General features: G+C 36.9%; 1 protein-coding gene across 4 annotated transcripts in view; it reads left to right on the top strand.

Moving 5' to 3' along the window:
- The window catches only part of uckl1b (uridine-cytidine kinase 1-like 1b), a 30,473-nt gene that overhangs the window by 5,275 nt on the left and 9,445 nt on the right, over positions 1 to 15,753 (top strand). For 2 of the 4 annotated variants that reach the window (XM_056732973.1, XM_056732975.1), the window contains exons 2-9: positions 3,963 to 4,156; positions 4,296 to 4,402; positions 9,660 to 9,830; positions 9,956 to 10,027; positions 10,442 to 10,631; positions 10,954 to 11,015; positions 13,507 to 13,526; positions 14,676 to 14,774. In XM_056732973.1, the coding sequence (XP_056588951.1) occupies positions 3,963 to 4,156; positions 4,296 to 4,402; positions 9,660 to 9,830; positions 9,956 to 10,027; positions 10,442 to 10,631; positions 10,954 to 11,015; positions 13,507 to 13,526; positions 14,676 to 14,774 (915 nt within the window). Of the gene's footprint in view, positions 1 to 3,962; positions 4,157 to 4,295; positions 4,403 to 9,659; positions 9,831 to 9,955; positions 10,028 to 10,441; positions 10,632 to 10,953; positions 11,016 to 11,901; positions 11,919 to 13,506; positions 13,527 to 14,675; positions 14,775 to 15,753 lie in introns of all 4 variants that reach the window. The other 2 variants (XM_056732974.1, XM_056732977.1) reach the window with 1 other exon arrangement.

The following is a 15,753-nucleotide window of genomic DNA, read 5'->3' as shown; positions in this document are numbered from 1 at the left end:
GGCACACTGAAGTTGCTGAGAAACTGACGTTGAGACTGGAGTGTCTGCATTTTTGAAGAGACAGTTCTTCAAAGTAAAAACATGTAGAAGTATTTCCTTTGTGAAACACAAATTGAGTGGATTAAAGAAAAGTTTACGCTGTTGTCTTTTAAACATTGAAAATGAATGAGGACTGGAGCTGTCAAACTCAAAAGATAAACAGCAGGTGACTTATGCTTTATAATAATTTGTTCTTTGCTGAAATTCTTGGTTTTTACAAGTCACGTGGGCCTATTAAAGATAAGGAAAATTATACTTAGACAATAATACTTATCTGGTGAAGTGTTTTTTTTTTAAAGTAAATGCGTTTCATTGTGGTTTTTAGATTTCTTTAAATGCAAAGGCAGGGTTCACCATTTGCCATCTTATCTTTTATCACACTCTTATATTATAGCAGGGCTGATAACCTAGAGATCCAAGGTGATTTCCACACACAATTTCTGCTAAGCACATACATAGCTTCCCAACAAACGTATGCTGTTCCAGTTTTACCCGTTGGTACAGATACGTAATTTAGTGTATAGTATTGGTCATGACATTTCACCTGACTTGTTTTGAAAGGCTTGGGATGGTGGCAACCGTTACCATTGTTTCTTGACATTCATCAACTTCACATTAGCTGTCTTTTATTTTTTCTGACTTACCGGAAATGCATTTAGAAAGAATGAGTTTACAATGAAACCAAAGCACATTTACAATGAATTACACACACAATTCTCTTATTTGGGTGATGGGTTTGAGCAATAATGGGGCACGTCTTACATTAGTAATCATTTTACACTCGGACTACAAAAGTGTGCTAAATCATACAAATAAACAGCACCTACATACAGATTAAGTATTATTACATTAACATGAAATACATATTTGTCTATAGATGTCTGTCTGTCTCATATTTGAATTTAAGGCTACACAAATTTAGGGATGGGCATTGTTAAGATTTTATTGATATCAATACCGATATTTATACTGCTTATCGATACCGGTACTTATCAATACTGTTGTCAATACCACGCTCGATAATTTGATGCAAAAATACATGATGTGAAAAGATGTTAAACATTTTAAGTTTCTTTGTTATAGCTAAACTTTAGAACTGCTGTTTACAAATGCTTCTGAGGAAACAGAAAATGACACATAACAAAACGTGTGTGTGTTCCTTAACATACCACTTAGGCAACTTAACATGTGCATAGGAGCACATTATAATGTAATTCAACATATTTACTTTACAGCACAATGGTTATTTGGCTGGTAGACCGTATTTCTTTTTTCCTTCATGGTTTTAGGTCTACGTAAATTAAGTACTATTTTCTAAGCAAGTAATCTTTTTTTATTATATTATATTACTATTTTTTTATAATTTTACAAGCACATTTACTTCAATTAACTAAAGCAAGTAAATAGACTCCGTGGCCGAATTATTAACTCTTTCTCCGCCAGCCTTTTAAAAAATAAGTTGCCATCCTACGGCAGCGTTTTTTAACATTTTCACCAAACTTTAATGGCTCACAGTACATTTTCTGTAAAGAATATATGGACAAACATTTTGTCAAATGGAAGAACAGAGTCTCTGCTTTTAAACAAAAGAAACCGTAATCTTTTTTTATTTTTTAATCACTCCTTAGATGTGGGTAGGTTTCTTCAAAAATGCATCATTTTGATTAAACAGCTGAGATAATTAACGTTTTTTGTCAAAGATTCCGGCCAGATTACACTCAGAACAATCATTTAAAACTGATAAGAAACAAACGTTCTGTAATTTTTCCCAAAGGTGTGTAACAGTGCCACCTGCTGTATAACAGTGCTAACACTGATTGCCGTAATAACTCGTCTTTGGCGGGCAACCGTTTTTTTTTTTTAAAAGATGAGATAACTCGTCAATGGCAGTGAAAGAGTTAAAAGCAATTTTATAACTTGTTCTCAAATAAAGGACTTTATTTTGACGATTTGCCTCAAAGGGGTGTTTTACTGAAGCTTCCGGCTCGTTGTGAAACTCGGACGCTGAAAGCTCCACAAGCGCAACCATGCCACTCTTTCACTCATAAACACGCAAAACAAGCAGATTACAAATACATCACGGAAATCATATGGCCGTAGATATCACACATTCGTCACACACAGCAAACTTCGGGCATCTTTCAGGGATGGAAAATGACAGGCAGCAGCCTGTAATTTGCCATTTAACACCTGAATACACAGAGGTTTAACAACGGTATCGATAAAAGTATCGTTTGTCATGAAGCTTGTCGATACTCTGGTATCGACCCAATTATGTAACGGTCAAAAAACTACCAGTTCGTTTATGTATTCGTGTCCTCGTGCAGCGAAACGCTGGCTCTGAAAGCTTTACAAGCACAATGCGTTCAGGTTCAGTACAACCAACCGCACCACTCTTTCACACACAGCCAATTCTGTTTTTGTGCCTTGATACCTCGATTCCATCCTCGTTTTCCACATTGCGGAAATCAAAGGGCTCTATGTATATCACATGAGGTATCGGTCATTGGTAACGGTGTGTCATTACGAGTACGAGTACATGAGCTACACACATTCCAATAATGCAATAAAATGACTGATGATATCAGGGTGTACAAAAGCTACTACAAACTAAGGAACCAGGACTTTTTCTTTTAAATTAAGCCATTTTCCCACATAGATCACCAGGAATAGAATATTTGATGTTGATGAGACTGATTTCTTGTGGCTCAGTGGTACGAGCATGACAATAGCATTGCCAAGGTTATGTGTTCGATCACAGGGGATTGCACATAGTCAGAAACAAATGAATAATACACTGTAATGTAAGTCGTTTTGGATAAAAGAATCTGCCAAATGCATAAATGTAAATGTAGGAAGCTTAAATTGTGGCCGTTTGTTATTTATACAAGAAGTCATCTGGTAATCATCTTGAAAATATCACAATAGTAGCTTTGTGTTATATTTTCAGTCTAAACTTGAAATTCACAGAGAATGTAGTTATTAACGTTATATGTTTATATTTACTAAACCCCTGATGATAGAGTCCAGACATAAGAAAAATATCAGTTTATGAATGAGTTTTATAGTATAAATGTGTTATGAATGTGACAAAAAGGATGCTTTGTAGGATTTCGGTGAAATAAAATGTACAAAGTAGAAGCAAAAATACCAACAAATAAAGAAGGCATAGCTCTTTACATAACATAAAATAGTTACTATATTTAAATTTTGTGAATAATAGGGACCGTTATGGATGTGACCATTAACTTACCAGACTATAGAGAACTAATCTTTAAAAATGCTTTAAAATTCACATGGGTAGACTTCACATGGGTATTTAAAGCACCAAATATCTGACCTGTCAGTATCGTGAAAACCTTTGGTACTTTAAACTTTCTCATCCTAAGATTGACATTTGCATGAAATTGCCCATATATTGATGTCTGATGAAGGAAAACGATCGGTTGGTGCAAGAAACTGAACATTATTTACAGCATTATCACAAGAAACTAAAACATAAGTAATTATTTAAATCATAGCTACTTATCAAGAGAGCAAACCTTTGCTTATAGAGTTGAAATACTCATTAAGTTTAGATGGTGGGTTTGCATTTAAATGCGAACTTTAATAATACCACAGTTTGTAACCCCCATGAGACAGTTTGTGACAAGACTTTGTGTTCTGAGTATTACATGTGGGTTCCATTCTCCGGGAACACATATACCAACAAAATGTATAGCTTGAATGCACTTTAAAAGCATCTGACAGACTTTCATTTGACTCGGATGTCCTGCATTCAATTTATTATAATCAAATTGTTTGCAACTGTAACTGTACAATATGTTGGGTTGCCAATTGTGAATAACAGTTTGTGATCAGGAAGTCAGAATTAGAACAGGAAGTCACGGTTCAAATCTTGTCTTGTTTCCTCATTTTAATAGTGGGAGTGGCGAAGGCTCCCTGGACAGGCTCCTCCCCTCTGTCAACACCGGTCTGTCACCACGGAAACGAACGACCAGCCAGTGCAAATCCGAGCCCCCGCTGCTGCGGACCAGTAAGAGGACCATCTACACTGCCGGACGGCCTCCTTGGTATAATGAACACGGTACCCAGTCCAAAGACGCTTTTGTTATTGGTGAGTGTATTAAAGCAATCCGGATGAAAAATCAATGCTATCGCAGTCCATCATACATTTACGATCTTTATGTTTCTCCTCTGTACGCTTATAACTGGGTCAGTTTGCTTTGAGTGCCAATGGTGTTTTTTACCCATAGGGCTTTGTGGAGGCAGTGCTTCGGGAAAAACAACAGTCGCCCGCAAGATTATCGAGGCTTTGGATGTTCCTTGGGTGGTTCTACTGTCCATGGATTCCTTTTACAAGGTGAGATGTCTTATTGTGCACTGGGAAGAACTCATGCAATTCCATGTTTTATATGAAGAAGCTATAGTGGCTCTTTTTATTTTTTGCCATGTTCATCTATAAGATGAAGTGTGTGCACTAAATAGACTATGTTTGAATAAGACGAGGTGTTAGCGGGTTAGCTCTGTGACTGCAGTCTCTCTAGAGAAAGTTTGAAATTGGCTTAAGCTTTCTTTTTGACTTTATGGAAAATCAGGAGCAGTTTCTGTTGGTGATTTAATTTTGTGATGTTTTGAATATGGTTGCTGTTCTTTCAAAACCTTGTATGTCCAAATTTTGTGTTTTTTCGGAAATGAGAAAACATTTTTTAAATGATTAAATGCAGTTTTTTCAAAGTTGAACAACATTATTTTATACTTTTTTTTGGTTAAATAATTGCAAAACCCAGCGACAAACAAAGGGTGACTAGTATTTATGATTTATGGCATAAAAATAAACAACATATGAAGAGACAAGGTGTTAAGAACAGCAGCGATATGCTATATGCCCTTGAAGTGTGGGGTCTTGGAGAGAAATACATTTCCATAAATGTAAACAATAATCAATAATCTATCATTTCTAATAATACTTTGTAATAATCTGAGTCTACACAAAACTACATTTCAATTTCTGGTCCGGTTGGGCTTTGGTAGAGCAGAAGACTAAAGTGCAGTTTATAGTCTCGCGTTGTGTGTCCAAAAATGTAACAGAGCGTCAATGCGTCACAGAACGCATGTGCTATGATTGGTCTGCTTGAACATCCTCCCTTCAGATCAAAAAACTCCACAATAGCTACGGGTTTACTCATTGGCATATCCGAATGATTCTCAAATTAAATTACGTGTTTTTCTGTTTATTTATTTTTTCTGCCATTGACTATCGACATGGATAACGATACAACAAATGTAAACGACAACTGCGTTTCCTATGGTGTAGAGTTTTGGGTCTGATGCAGAACCCAAAAAAAACCTTTAGGCCACGTTCATACAGCACCAAAATACAGTTGTAGTCAATGATGTCCCAGAAATCTCAGTTGCTTTCATTCTTCTGAATATCTTTCATTCTGTTCAACACAGCAAAGAAATTTTACTTGTGGGAGAAGTAATTCATGACAGAATTTTCATTTTGGGCGGAGTATCCCTTTAAAAAGCGATTTCTGTAAAAGAAAATATATTTCCGCTCAAACAACCTTACATACAAACTAAAGTTGGACCAATGAAATTCACTCATATCATTAACGCTTTAATAAGACATGTTGATTGGAATTGTACATCCAGTCAGATACCGTTTGTAAAAACATTTGACTCAATGTACCATGTATGTTTCAACACCTAGTTTATTTAAAAACGCAACTGACTTGAAGCAAAGAACAGAAACGAAAATATGTTTCTGCAGACTAAGCCAAGTAATACAACTCCACCCAAACATGTAAAGTATTCATGCATCAGTCCAAATAAAAGAAAGAGAAAGTGCTTGAGTCATTAGCACGTGTCGGAGTGATGTTTGAAGGCCTTTAGGCTGTAATTGAGCTAACTGTACATAAGAACCGAAGCGTGACTAGTTCCACCTACACATCAGCTCAGATATGTTGAGAAACTCAGCGTGAACACTACGGATGCATCAATAGGACTTTTTTATGGTACCGATTTTAACAAACAACTATCGGCCAATACTGATATTGGTCGATTGCATACAGTGCTAAACAATATTAGCTAGCTTTTCTGCTTTCAACAAATTTTTCTGAACATGAATTGGATCCATTTAACATTTTAACTCATTCCCCGTTTGCCTTTAAAAAAAAGTTGCCAGCCAGCGCCAGCGTTTTTTAAATTTTCACTAAAATCTGAGGGCTCAAAGTAAATTTTCTGTAATGAATTTATGGACAATCAATATAACAAATGAAAGAACAGAGTCTCTGCTTTTAAACAAAATAAACTGTATTCTTCTATCTTCATTTAATCTTTTTTTATCACCCCTTAGATGTGGGTAGGTTTCTTCAAAAATGCATCACTTTGATTAAACAGATGAGATAGTTCAAGATTCAGAGCTTCTGTACTTTTTCCAATGGTGTGTAACTGCGCCACCTGCTGTGCAACAGTACAAACACCGATTGTCTTTGGCAGGGAACGTTTTTTTTTTAATGACGAGATTCGTCAATGGTGGTGAAAGAGTTTAGAGAGGCACAATTGTAAATGTGCCTAAATGTAAGTTAAGAAGAAAATACAATAAGACAACATGACAATCTTCAAAGGTCATTTTTGATATCCAATATTTCTTTAATTAAAAACATTAACGTTATTTGAATGAAAATGTAACATTTCTTTAATAATTTAAATAACGTCTGTCCTGTTGCTATTTACAGTAATTATTTAGCTCTGAGAAAAACATTGGATATCCAGACATCCAACTCATTGCCTCCATGCAGTTATTTAATAAACTAGCGACCTATGAAATCCATTTTTTTTTCTGTTTTATTTTTCTTCCCTAATTCCATTGTTATTTTTCTGGATTCAGTTTTATTGTGTGTTAATATTAAGCAGTATCTTACATCTTATGTTTTTTTTCTCTTGCTGTTTTTAGTCTACTTAAATTTAATTACTAGTTTTACATATTCAGTAGCAGTTTTATTTTGATGACAGACTTTAATTTTGACAGCTTGCCATAAAGTTTGACAGCAGCTTCTGTCAAATGAAACGGTAAAATGTGGTAAACTCTGTTAAGAGCATCGCTGATTCAGTTTATGAGTTCGTGTACACCAAATGCTAAAAAGTACACAAAACCACACCACTCATTCAGACGCAGAACAACAGAATGCATATTTAAACAGCAACTGAATTATTAGCAATTATTTGAATTTTATAAGCTGTTCAGTGCTACTTTCTGGTGTGTTTGCTACTTTTCATCCGTGTTTTCCAATACCATCGGAGTCGATGGTCAAGTGGTTCATGCTCCTGCGCTTCCCGCGGAGTTCGAATCCTGGCTTGTAGTCCTTTCCCGACCCTACCTCCTCTCTCTCATCCACTTTGCTTCCTGTCCTCTCTACAAATCACAAATCCTTATACCAATAAAGACATAAAATGGCCAAAAAACAAAACTATTTAATCCAATACTGGCCGATTAATATCGGCGGTCGATACATTGGTGCATGATTGTGTCTTTATGGTGTTTGATCAACTGTAGTGAGTTCTTCATGTCAGATCAGGAATGTAAATGACCCCTGACATGCAGAGACACCTGACAGCGTTGTCTAAACACAGAGCGGTTATTCCAGAGTAGTTAAATATTTGTTTAAACAACTGATCTCTTGTTCTTGTGTCTGAAGATGAACTTTGGGCGGCTAAGCATATTGGCACGCAATGCGAAAATGAGAGCGAGGAGAAATGAGCAGTGTTTGTGTTTGTGTAAATGTACCTGCGTGTGAATGTTCCTCCTAAATTTAGTTCAGCTGACCTTAGCCACGTCCCAGTCTGGGGGGTTGGAGTAATATCACTCATTCCATTCGCTTCATTAGTCTGAGACTGTTTCTACATTCAGGTTGACAAGAATCATGTAAAACTTTTAACAAACTAAACGGTATACAGTATATCCACTGCCTAAATGAAGACTGATCGACTGAAGATTCTGTCCATGTGTGTTTTTTTGGCCTTAAAGGGGTGCTGCAATGATGTGTCATGCCTTCTGACTTCTTTACAATGTCAAACGTGCTGTCTTCTCAAGATCAACTTGTCAAAAAACGAGTTGGGCGTATTTCGTAGTATTTTTGTTCTCGATACACTCCCCCAGCAATCGTACATTTTCGGAATGTTTTTGTTCGAACAAAGTGTTTCATAGCTATTTTTCTTAGTCCCTTGTTGGACAATTCTCCCAGAAAAGCACGCGGCATGTCCACGTGGCAGCAAGGAGAGCAGGAGAAGGAGCATGTGCAGATGTCAGTTTCACTTGTGTGCAGGAGAGAAAGAGAGAGCATACGTTCGTGAAGTTCAGGTGTTTGTTTCTCTACTGCATTTGGGTGAAGAACGTTATATAAACGGTGAATATAACGCTGGATTTGGAGATTGTTTTAAACTGATATATGGAGCCGTCCCAGCGTTAAAAGATGCCAGACATGAACCGCATGCGGTGAGTGAAACTGATGTCTGTGTTTTGTTGGCAATGTGCTTGAGTTCAGCCTACCCACCCCCACTCTTGCACGCGCCGTACAATATCAGAAGTTTACAAATGCTTCTGACTAACAACAAAAACTGCCATATAACAAAATGCTTAGCGTATCACTTACGGCACTTAGCATTTGCACAGGAGGACATTATAATGTGATTCAACATATTTAGTTTACATCACTATGGTTATTTGGCTGCTACACCGTATTTCTTTTTACCATTCTGGTTATAGGTCTACATACATTTAAGCACTATTTTCTAAGCAAGATTTTAATTATATGTACTATTTTTTTATATTTTTACTAGCACATTTACTTCAATTTACTAAAGATATTTAATATACTCTGTGGCCGTATTATTCAAAACAATGTTATAAGTTGTACTAAAATAAAGGACTTTTATTTTGACGGGTTGCCGCAAAGAGGTGTTTGACGGAAGCTTCCTCGTTGTGAAACGCTGGTGCTGATAGCTCCACATCACAACCATGCCACGCTTTCACTCTTAAACACGCAAAACAAGCGTATAACAAATACATCACGGAAATCACATGACCATAGATATCACACATACGTCAAGCAGCGTCTAAATCCTCATTTTAACACCCGAATTCACAGAGATAAAACAACGCAAGTATCTATTTGTCAGTATTGTTTGTCATGAAGCTTATCTATACTCTGGTATCGACCCAATTATGTACCGGTCCAAAAAAGTACCGGTTCTCGGTACCCATCTCTACTCAAGAGGGTAGGGAATGTTTTCCCCTGGTGTGGCTGAGGCCTAAATGCGCTCTGTCTCTATAGCTAAAGTTAACTAAAGGCATGTATTGAAATGGTTACTTAACCAAGAAATCTAGTTATCTCACCTATTTGAAGCTTGTGATATACTGCAATATTATTGACAGTCCTTGAGATCGAACCTAAAGTTACTCTTGACACAATGGAAATAACTCAAGGTTTGCTGGGCGGTTTCGAACCTGCAGCCTTGATCTTTAACCACCAGGATGTGGTACTGGCAGATATTTGAGCTGCGCAGAAGTCAGAGGTGTAACCCGGACCCTCTCTGTTCCCATGTCTGTCCTGCAGGTCCTGACGGCCGAACAGCAGCTGCTGGCCGCCAAAAACGATTACAACTTTGACCATCCAGACGCCTTTGATTTCTGTCTGCTGGCACACACGCTCCGCAAACTCAAGCAGGGGAAGAGCGTGAAGATCCCAGTGTATGACTTCACCAAACACGGACGACAGAAAGAATGGGTGAGGGCCTGAATGATGGTGTTCACACATGAGCTCATTTACATCAGATGGGTTTGCATTTTGAGTAAAGAAATGTATTGTTGCTCCCTGATTTGAATAATCTTTGTGGCTTTATCTCTGTTTAGAAAACAGTCTATGGGGCGAGTGTCATTATATTTGAGGGAATCATGGCTTTTGCAGATAAAGAGCTGCTGAAGGTAAAAATCACAATCTATCCCATGTTAAATAATTCCCGTTTATATATATTTTTGGATGCATCTTCTCAATAGGACTGTCAAACCATTTATTTCATCGAGAATCAACGTTTGTGTTTACATCATACGTCTGTATACTACGCATATTCATCTTGTGTTTATAAACACATACACGTACATGTTTCTATATAGATTTTGGAAATATTTCAATGTATTTATTTATATTTACATATTTAAATTATAAAGACACGTTTATAAATGTTTATATTTTTCTTAAATAAAAGCATGTATGTGTTTATAAATACAAAAGTAACATGCACACTACACACTGCACAGAGGTATAGTATGCAGTTAATCAGACCTAAACTGCCCTACTTCTCAAGTCTGGTTTGGGTCATCATCTATCTGTGTTTTTAGCTGTTGGACATGAAAATCTTTGTGGACACGGATTCTGACATCCGGCTGGTACGGAGGCTGAGGAGGGACATCACGGAACGAGGGCGGGACATCGAAGGGGTCATCAAACAGTACAACAAGTTTGTGAAGCCAGCTTTTGAACAATACATCGAACCCACCATGAGACTGGCAGACATCGTGGTGCCTCGAGGTGAGGGAGGTTTGCATAATGCACATTGTGTAGACTTGTGCTACTAATTTACTGAATAGTACACAATGTAGCGCTCTTGTGTTTAATTGTCTGCTATGATCAAAGCAATAAATAGTATTTTTTTGTATATGTATCAAGAGGTGTCATTCATCACTTTGTGTACTTGAATATAATACTTAAGGATAATTTATGATAAAAATATATATCTGATACTTAATCTGGATTATTTGTCTAGCAGCATTATTTCAGTATACGATATTGATACAGTTCACAAACTGCACACAAAGTGTTTTCTTTTGTTTTTATATCCCTCATACTTTAGGTGGCGGCAACATGGTGGCCATTGATCTAATAGTACAGCACGTACACAGTCAGCTGGAGGAGGTAAAGACAATAATAATAATTAAGTGAATATTAATGAGCATTTAAATATTTAGCAGATTACGTAAAACTATAAGTAAAAAATGGATATGGAAGAAAGGCCCAATATACTATAACGTTTAGGGCTCTGTGATGTTTTTCAGAGGATCAATATCGCCCCCTTTTGGCTTGATTAATGGACACATAGACTGAATTAAGAAGTCACTTTAGTATCTTGAAGATGTTTTCATTATAAAATATTGAAAAGAAAAGATTATCTAAATGTCCATATATATTGATATTTAAAAAGTAGGAATATTTTTGTAGAGTTATACTGTTTACTATGTTAATGCATTTCCTCTTAAATGCCTTTTCTGTGATTTATTGGAGATTATCATCAATCAGAAGAAGTATATTATTTATGGTCGAGTGCATTTGGGAATGCTTCGTAGTTGACTAATATTTGAGTGTCATGTGGTTCTGTAGCACTTACTACAATATTGAAAGGCAGATGATGTCATTCATTTTTAGGCCCACAGGGAATTTGCACGTGCAGAAATACAGATATTTCTGAAGAACTTCTTGCATGGAAATTTGGGTTCATTTACTAACGCTTTCTGCCGTTTGGAGTGTCAATCGAAAACATATGTAAATATATTAATAGCATGAGAGAGTTCGGTTCAATTCCATTCTATCTGTTTTTAAATTCGAGAAAAACTTGTGTAATCTAATTTGACTATATTAGAAATAATAAAAAAAGAGAGAAATTCAGCAGATTCCATCTGGGCCTTTTCATTTTCTGTAATGCTGGTGTGACACGTTTGGTTTGGCTTTGCCTCCTCACTGCACTGGATTATTCTCTCCCCCTGCCATCCATTTCTCTGTCCTGCTCCTCCCACCGGTGACACAGCGTGAACTCAGCGTCAGGTAGAGTAGCCCGGCTCATCACTCTCTCACTTCCTGTCACTGTCTTCACTGGGCAGAAGTTTCCCCTCAGTGCTGATCTGGAATCAGCTCCAGTAATCTGAGTTGATGATTCAATTGAGGAACAAGAAATCTGGCGTTAGATCAGTGCATGGGGCAACTACTGTGTCATTAAACTGTCAACTTTTATGACATGTAAGCATCTTCCTCCTGAGGCCCGCTGCACTTCCTGTAGTGACCAAAAGAGGGCGACGTCTCTGTCTTCACTGACGTCTGTCCTGTTGGAACAAATAGTCATTATAAAAAAAAAAAAAACATTCGGTCTCATGCAGTTAATTTTTTTATTTGAAACATTAAGTTGACATATACAATGCAATAAAAGAAATAACGTAATATATTTATATTATGCATAGATGTCGATATATTTAACAAAAAAATAAGCTTACTTTAAGAATATTTAAGATTTAGTTTCTGCTTCGATTGTCATACAAATATTTCTAAAATCTTCATTTTTTCCTAAAACGCATTGTATGTTTATTATCGGACCCACACAAACACAAATGTTTCACCGCTGTAGTGCTACAAAGCACCCATCAGTGTTTAGTCCATTAATGAGTAAAGCATCATGGGATTGATGTCTCATAATATAATGAGGGTTAATAGAGGAAGATGAATGCTATGTGCCACAGGAGGTTTCCATTCATCAGACACTCCCCTTGCATTCTGTGTCTAAAAATACTCCACTGCCTTCCTTATCCTGACCTCTCTCTCTCTCTCTCTCGCTCTCTTTCGCTTTCTGTTAATTCTTACTCCCCCCCCCCCCCCCCCCTCTCTCTCACTCACGGTTGTCTCTGTAGCTATAGTTAAACACGGCGTCTCGCACGCACTGACGTTTCTTTGTCTACTACAAAGAGTTTCATTTTTCCGTTGGGCTGCAGACAGCAGCGGATGAGAGAGAGAGTGAGAGAGATGAGGAAGTACAGACCTTTGACAGGATGTAGTCGACCTTTGCGTCAGTTAATGAGAGGATGACAGCTACATCAGGACTGACACCAAACTAACACAGTTAAATAAATCAGACCAAAGGCATGGATTTACCATAACACTGACAGGGACAGTTCACCCAAAAATGACTACTCACACCCATGTTGTTCAAATCCATGTGGCTTTCAGCTATGAAACACGAAAGATAAGTTGCTGAACTGCTCTTTGCTATACAATGAAAATGAATAGTGTCCGAAACACAATTGAAAATATTTTGAAGAACGTTAGTAACCAAAGAACATTGAACCTCATTGACTTCCACTGTATGGACACAAAACCACAGAGACATTTCTCAAAATATCTTCTTTTGTGTTTCACATATGAAACCAGTCGTATAAAGGTCCTTTAGGACGTTTTAGAATCAGACTGAATGTCCTCAGCACTGATGTATGTGTGTTAAGTGCTCTTGTTCCACTCTTAGAATCATGTGACCACCTCATCCTCCTCCACCTGATGGTGTGACGCTCTTCTTTTCTCCCTCTCTTCCTGTTGTCACTGTATGTTTCTCTGTTTGTGTTTGTTTGTTTGTCTGTCACGTCCCCCACAGAGAAAACTCCGCTGGGATATGTGAGGAGATTTGCTTACGTTTTTCTTTTTGTTTGTTTGCTGTTGCCTTACAATCCAAAAGTAGATTTTGGTGGGCTTTATAAATATGCTTGAAGGAATTTAAATAGCTGTCTGTTAAATGTAAAACACATGGACATTAATGTCCTGCATGTGTTTGTTTACACTGAGAGCAATTTGTATTGACGGGGGTTTTGACTTCACTGCTTAAGGATTCACAATTAAACGATTAATTGCTATAAATCGCATCCAGAATAAAAGTGTTTGCATAATATATGTCTGTGTACTGTGCATATTAATTTTGTATTTTTAATATACATACATGTACATAGAAAATACAAAATCAATAAATGTTTATTTAATAATAATATTTTTAATTCATGAATTATTATTATAATATTATTATTATTATTACAAATGATTATAATATTATTATTTATTTATAATAATTTATTTAACTTCATGCATGCCAATATTTTCCAAATATATATATGCATATATATATATATATATATATATATATATAAATGCTTATAAATACAAAATATATATAAATGCTTATAAATACAAAATATATATGCACAGACATATATTATGTTGACACAAACTTTTATTCTGGATGCGATTAATCGCGATTAATCATTTACCAGCCCTTAATTGAATCATGGGATCTCCTAAAGTCTGACCATCGCAGAGCTTGTAGAACACAAAATTGTATTTATTATTATATATTTTTTTGCCACTGTGTCTATGTTTAATTTATTACCTTAAGTGGCTCTAAAAATGAGACACACTTAATGTAATATCAAGAATATCATTGCTTTTAGTTTTCATGTATTTATTCAGACATGTAAGTTTGACTTAAGTCTGTATATTGTTTTCGGAGCTACTGTAAAGCAGTTTTTAACTGTTGACTAAACAAGCTCTTAGATGGACAGTCTTTCATGTAGAGATGTTTTCAGATAAAGATTGTCCATGAGTCTCTGCTTCACGCTTTCCCTGAACATTCCATTTACTCAATGTTTTCATGACTATAGTAAACCGTGTGTAAGCATGTGTCTGTGTTATAAATACACGTGTTATGTTCTCAATACATACTGGGGTGCTGAAAACCCATCTGTCTGTCTCTTTCAATGGTGGCGATGGTAACAGGGCGGCTCTAGCTTCTGCCCATCAGGCTCAGCCCCTACCTCAGACCCTCAGTGTTCTGGAGAGCACACCGCAGGTCCGCGGCATGCACACCATCATCAGGTCAGACTCACACACTCCTTTTTTTCAGCATGTTGCATTGTGTTCAATAAACAACAAAGAGTCTGTGAATGATCTGTGTCCATAGACTGGATAAAACATGGACGTAGTGTCGTTGACGTCATCCATAGGTTTTTGAAGAGCAACTTTTAAGCCCAAATGAATGATTTTGATCAGCTTTTTGTGTTCATATCAAAGGGCCCCCCTAACTTGTATCTTACATTTTGCTTTTTTCGTGTCGTTATGAGAGATATATCATTTAGGCCAAAATGAAGAAATGTATTTCAATGTAGATTTTGGGCATATCGTCCAGCACCAGGGCTCAATGAGATTCTGCTCTGTTTTAGAGCCGGTCTCCAGCGGCCAATCAATGAATTGCAGTTTATGTCACTCCCGTGTTGGTTTTACGAGAGAGACCGGAAGGTAGACTAGTCTTGATCTAAATCTGCTAATATGTTGCATCAAAACCAATCCGGTCAAAAGGAAACCAAAGTCTTGACGTGTAAAAATCACGCATAGAAAACTTGCGTCACAAAGATTTCAAGACATCTGCCGCAAATTTAATTTAATCATGGAGGAGGGCGAACGTGTGCGGCAGGAAGGGTGTGTATCAAACAGTGGATCTGCACACTTGAAAGTCACTGTGGGAAAGGGACACAACGCGAAGGCTCCTGCGAGATATGGAGAAATACGGATTTCCTGAATCACTCCGTTCGCCAAGATTCATCCAAATGGCTATATGATGACATCTCTCTCCAAAGTTTCTAAATCAAGTGCTCTGCCATTATAAGTGAGTAGGGAACATATGCGACGCATGCAAAGCAGTTTCGCAAACTGTGAGGTCACAGAACGGGGTGAGACAAAAACCAAAATGAAGGCAGTTTAGGGGGTAACAAAAATACTTTTATTAATAAAACAAACAAACACCCTCGATGGGGGAAAAACACGATGAATAATATAAACTTCAAACCAATAACTTCCC

Source organism: Triplophysa dalaica, chromosome 20 (genome assembly GCF_015846415.1).
Source record: "Triplophysa dalaica isolate WHDGS20190420 chromosome 20, ASM1584641v1, whole genome shotgun sequence".
Classification (NCBI taxonomy): domain Eukaryota; kingdom Metazoa; phylum Chordata; class Actinopteri; order Cypriniformes; family Nemacheilidae; genus Triplophysa; species Triplophysa dalaica.
This window is presented reverse-complemented; position numbering and strand designations above follow the sequence as displayed.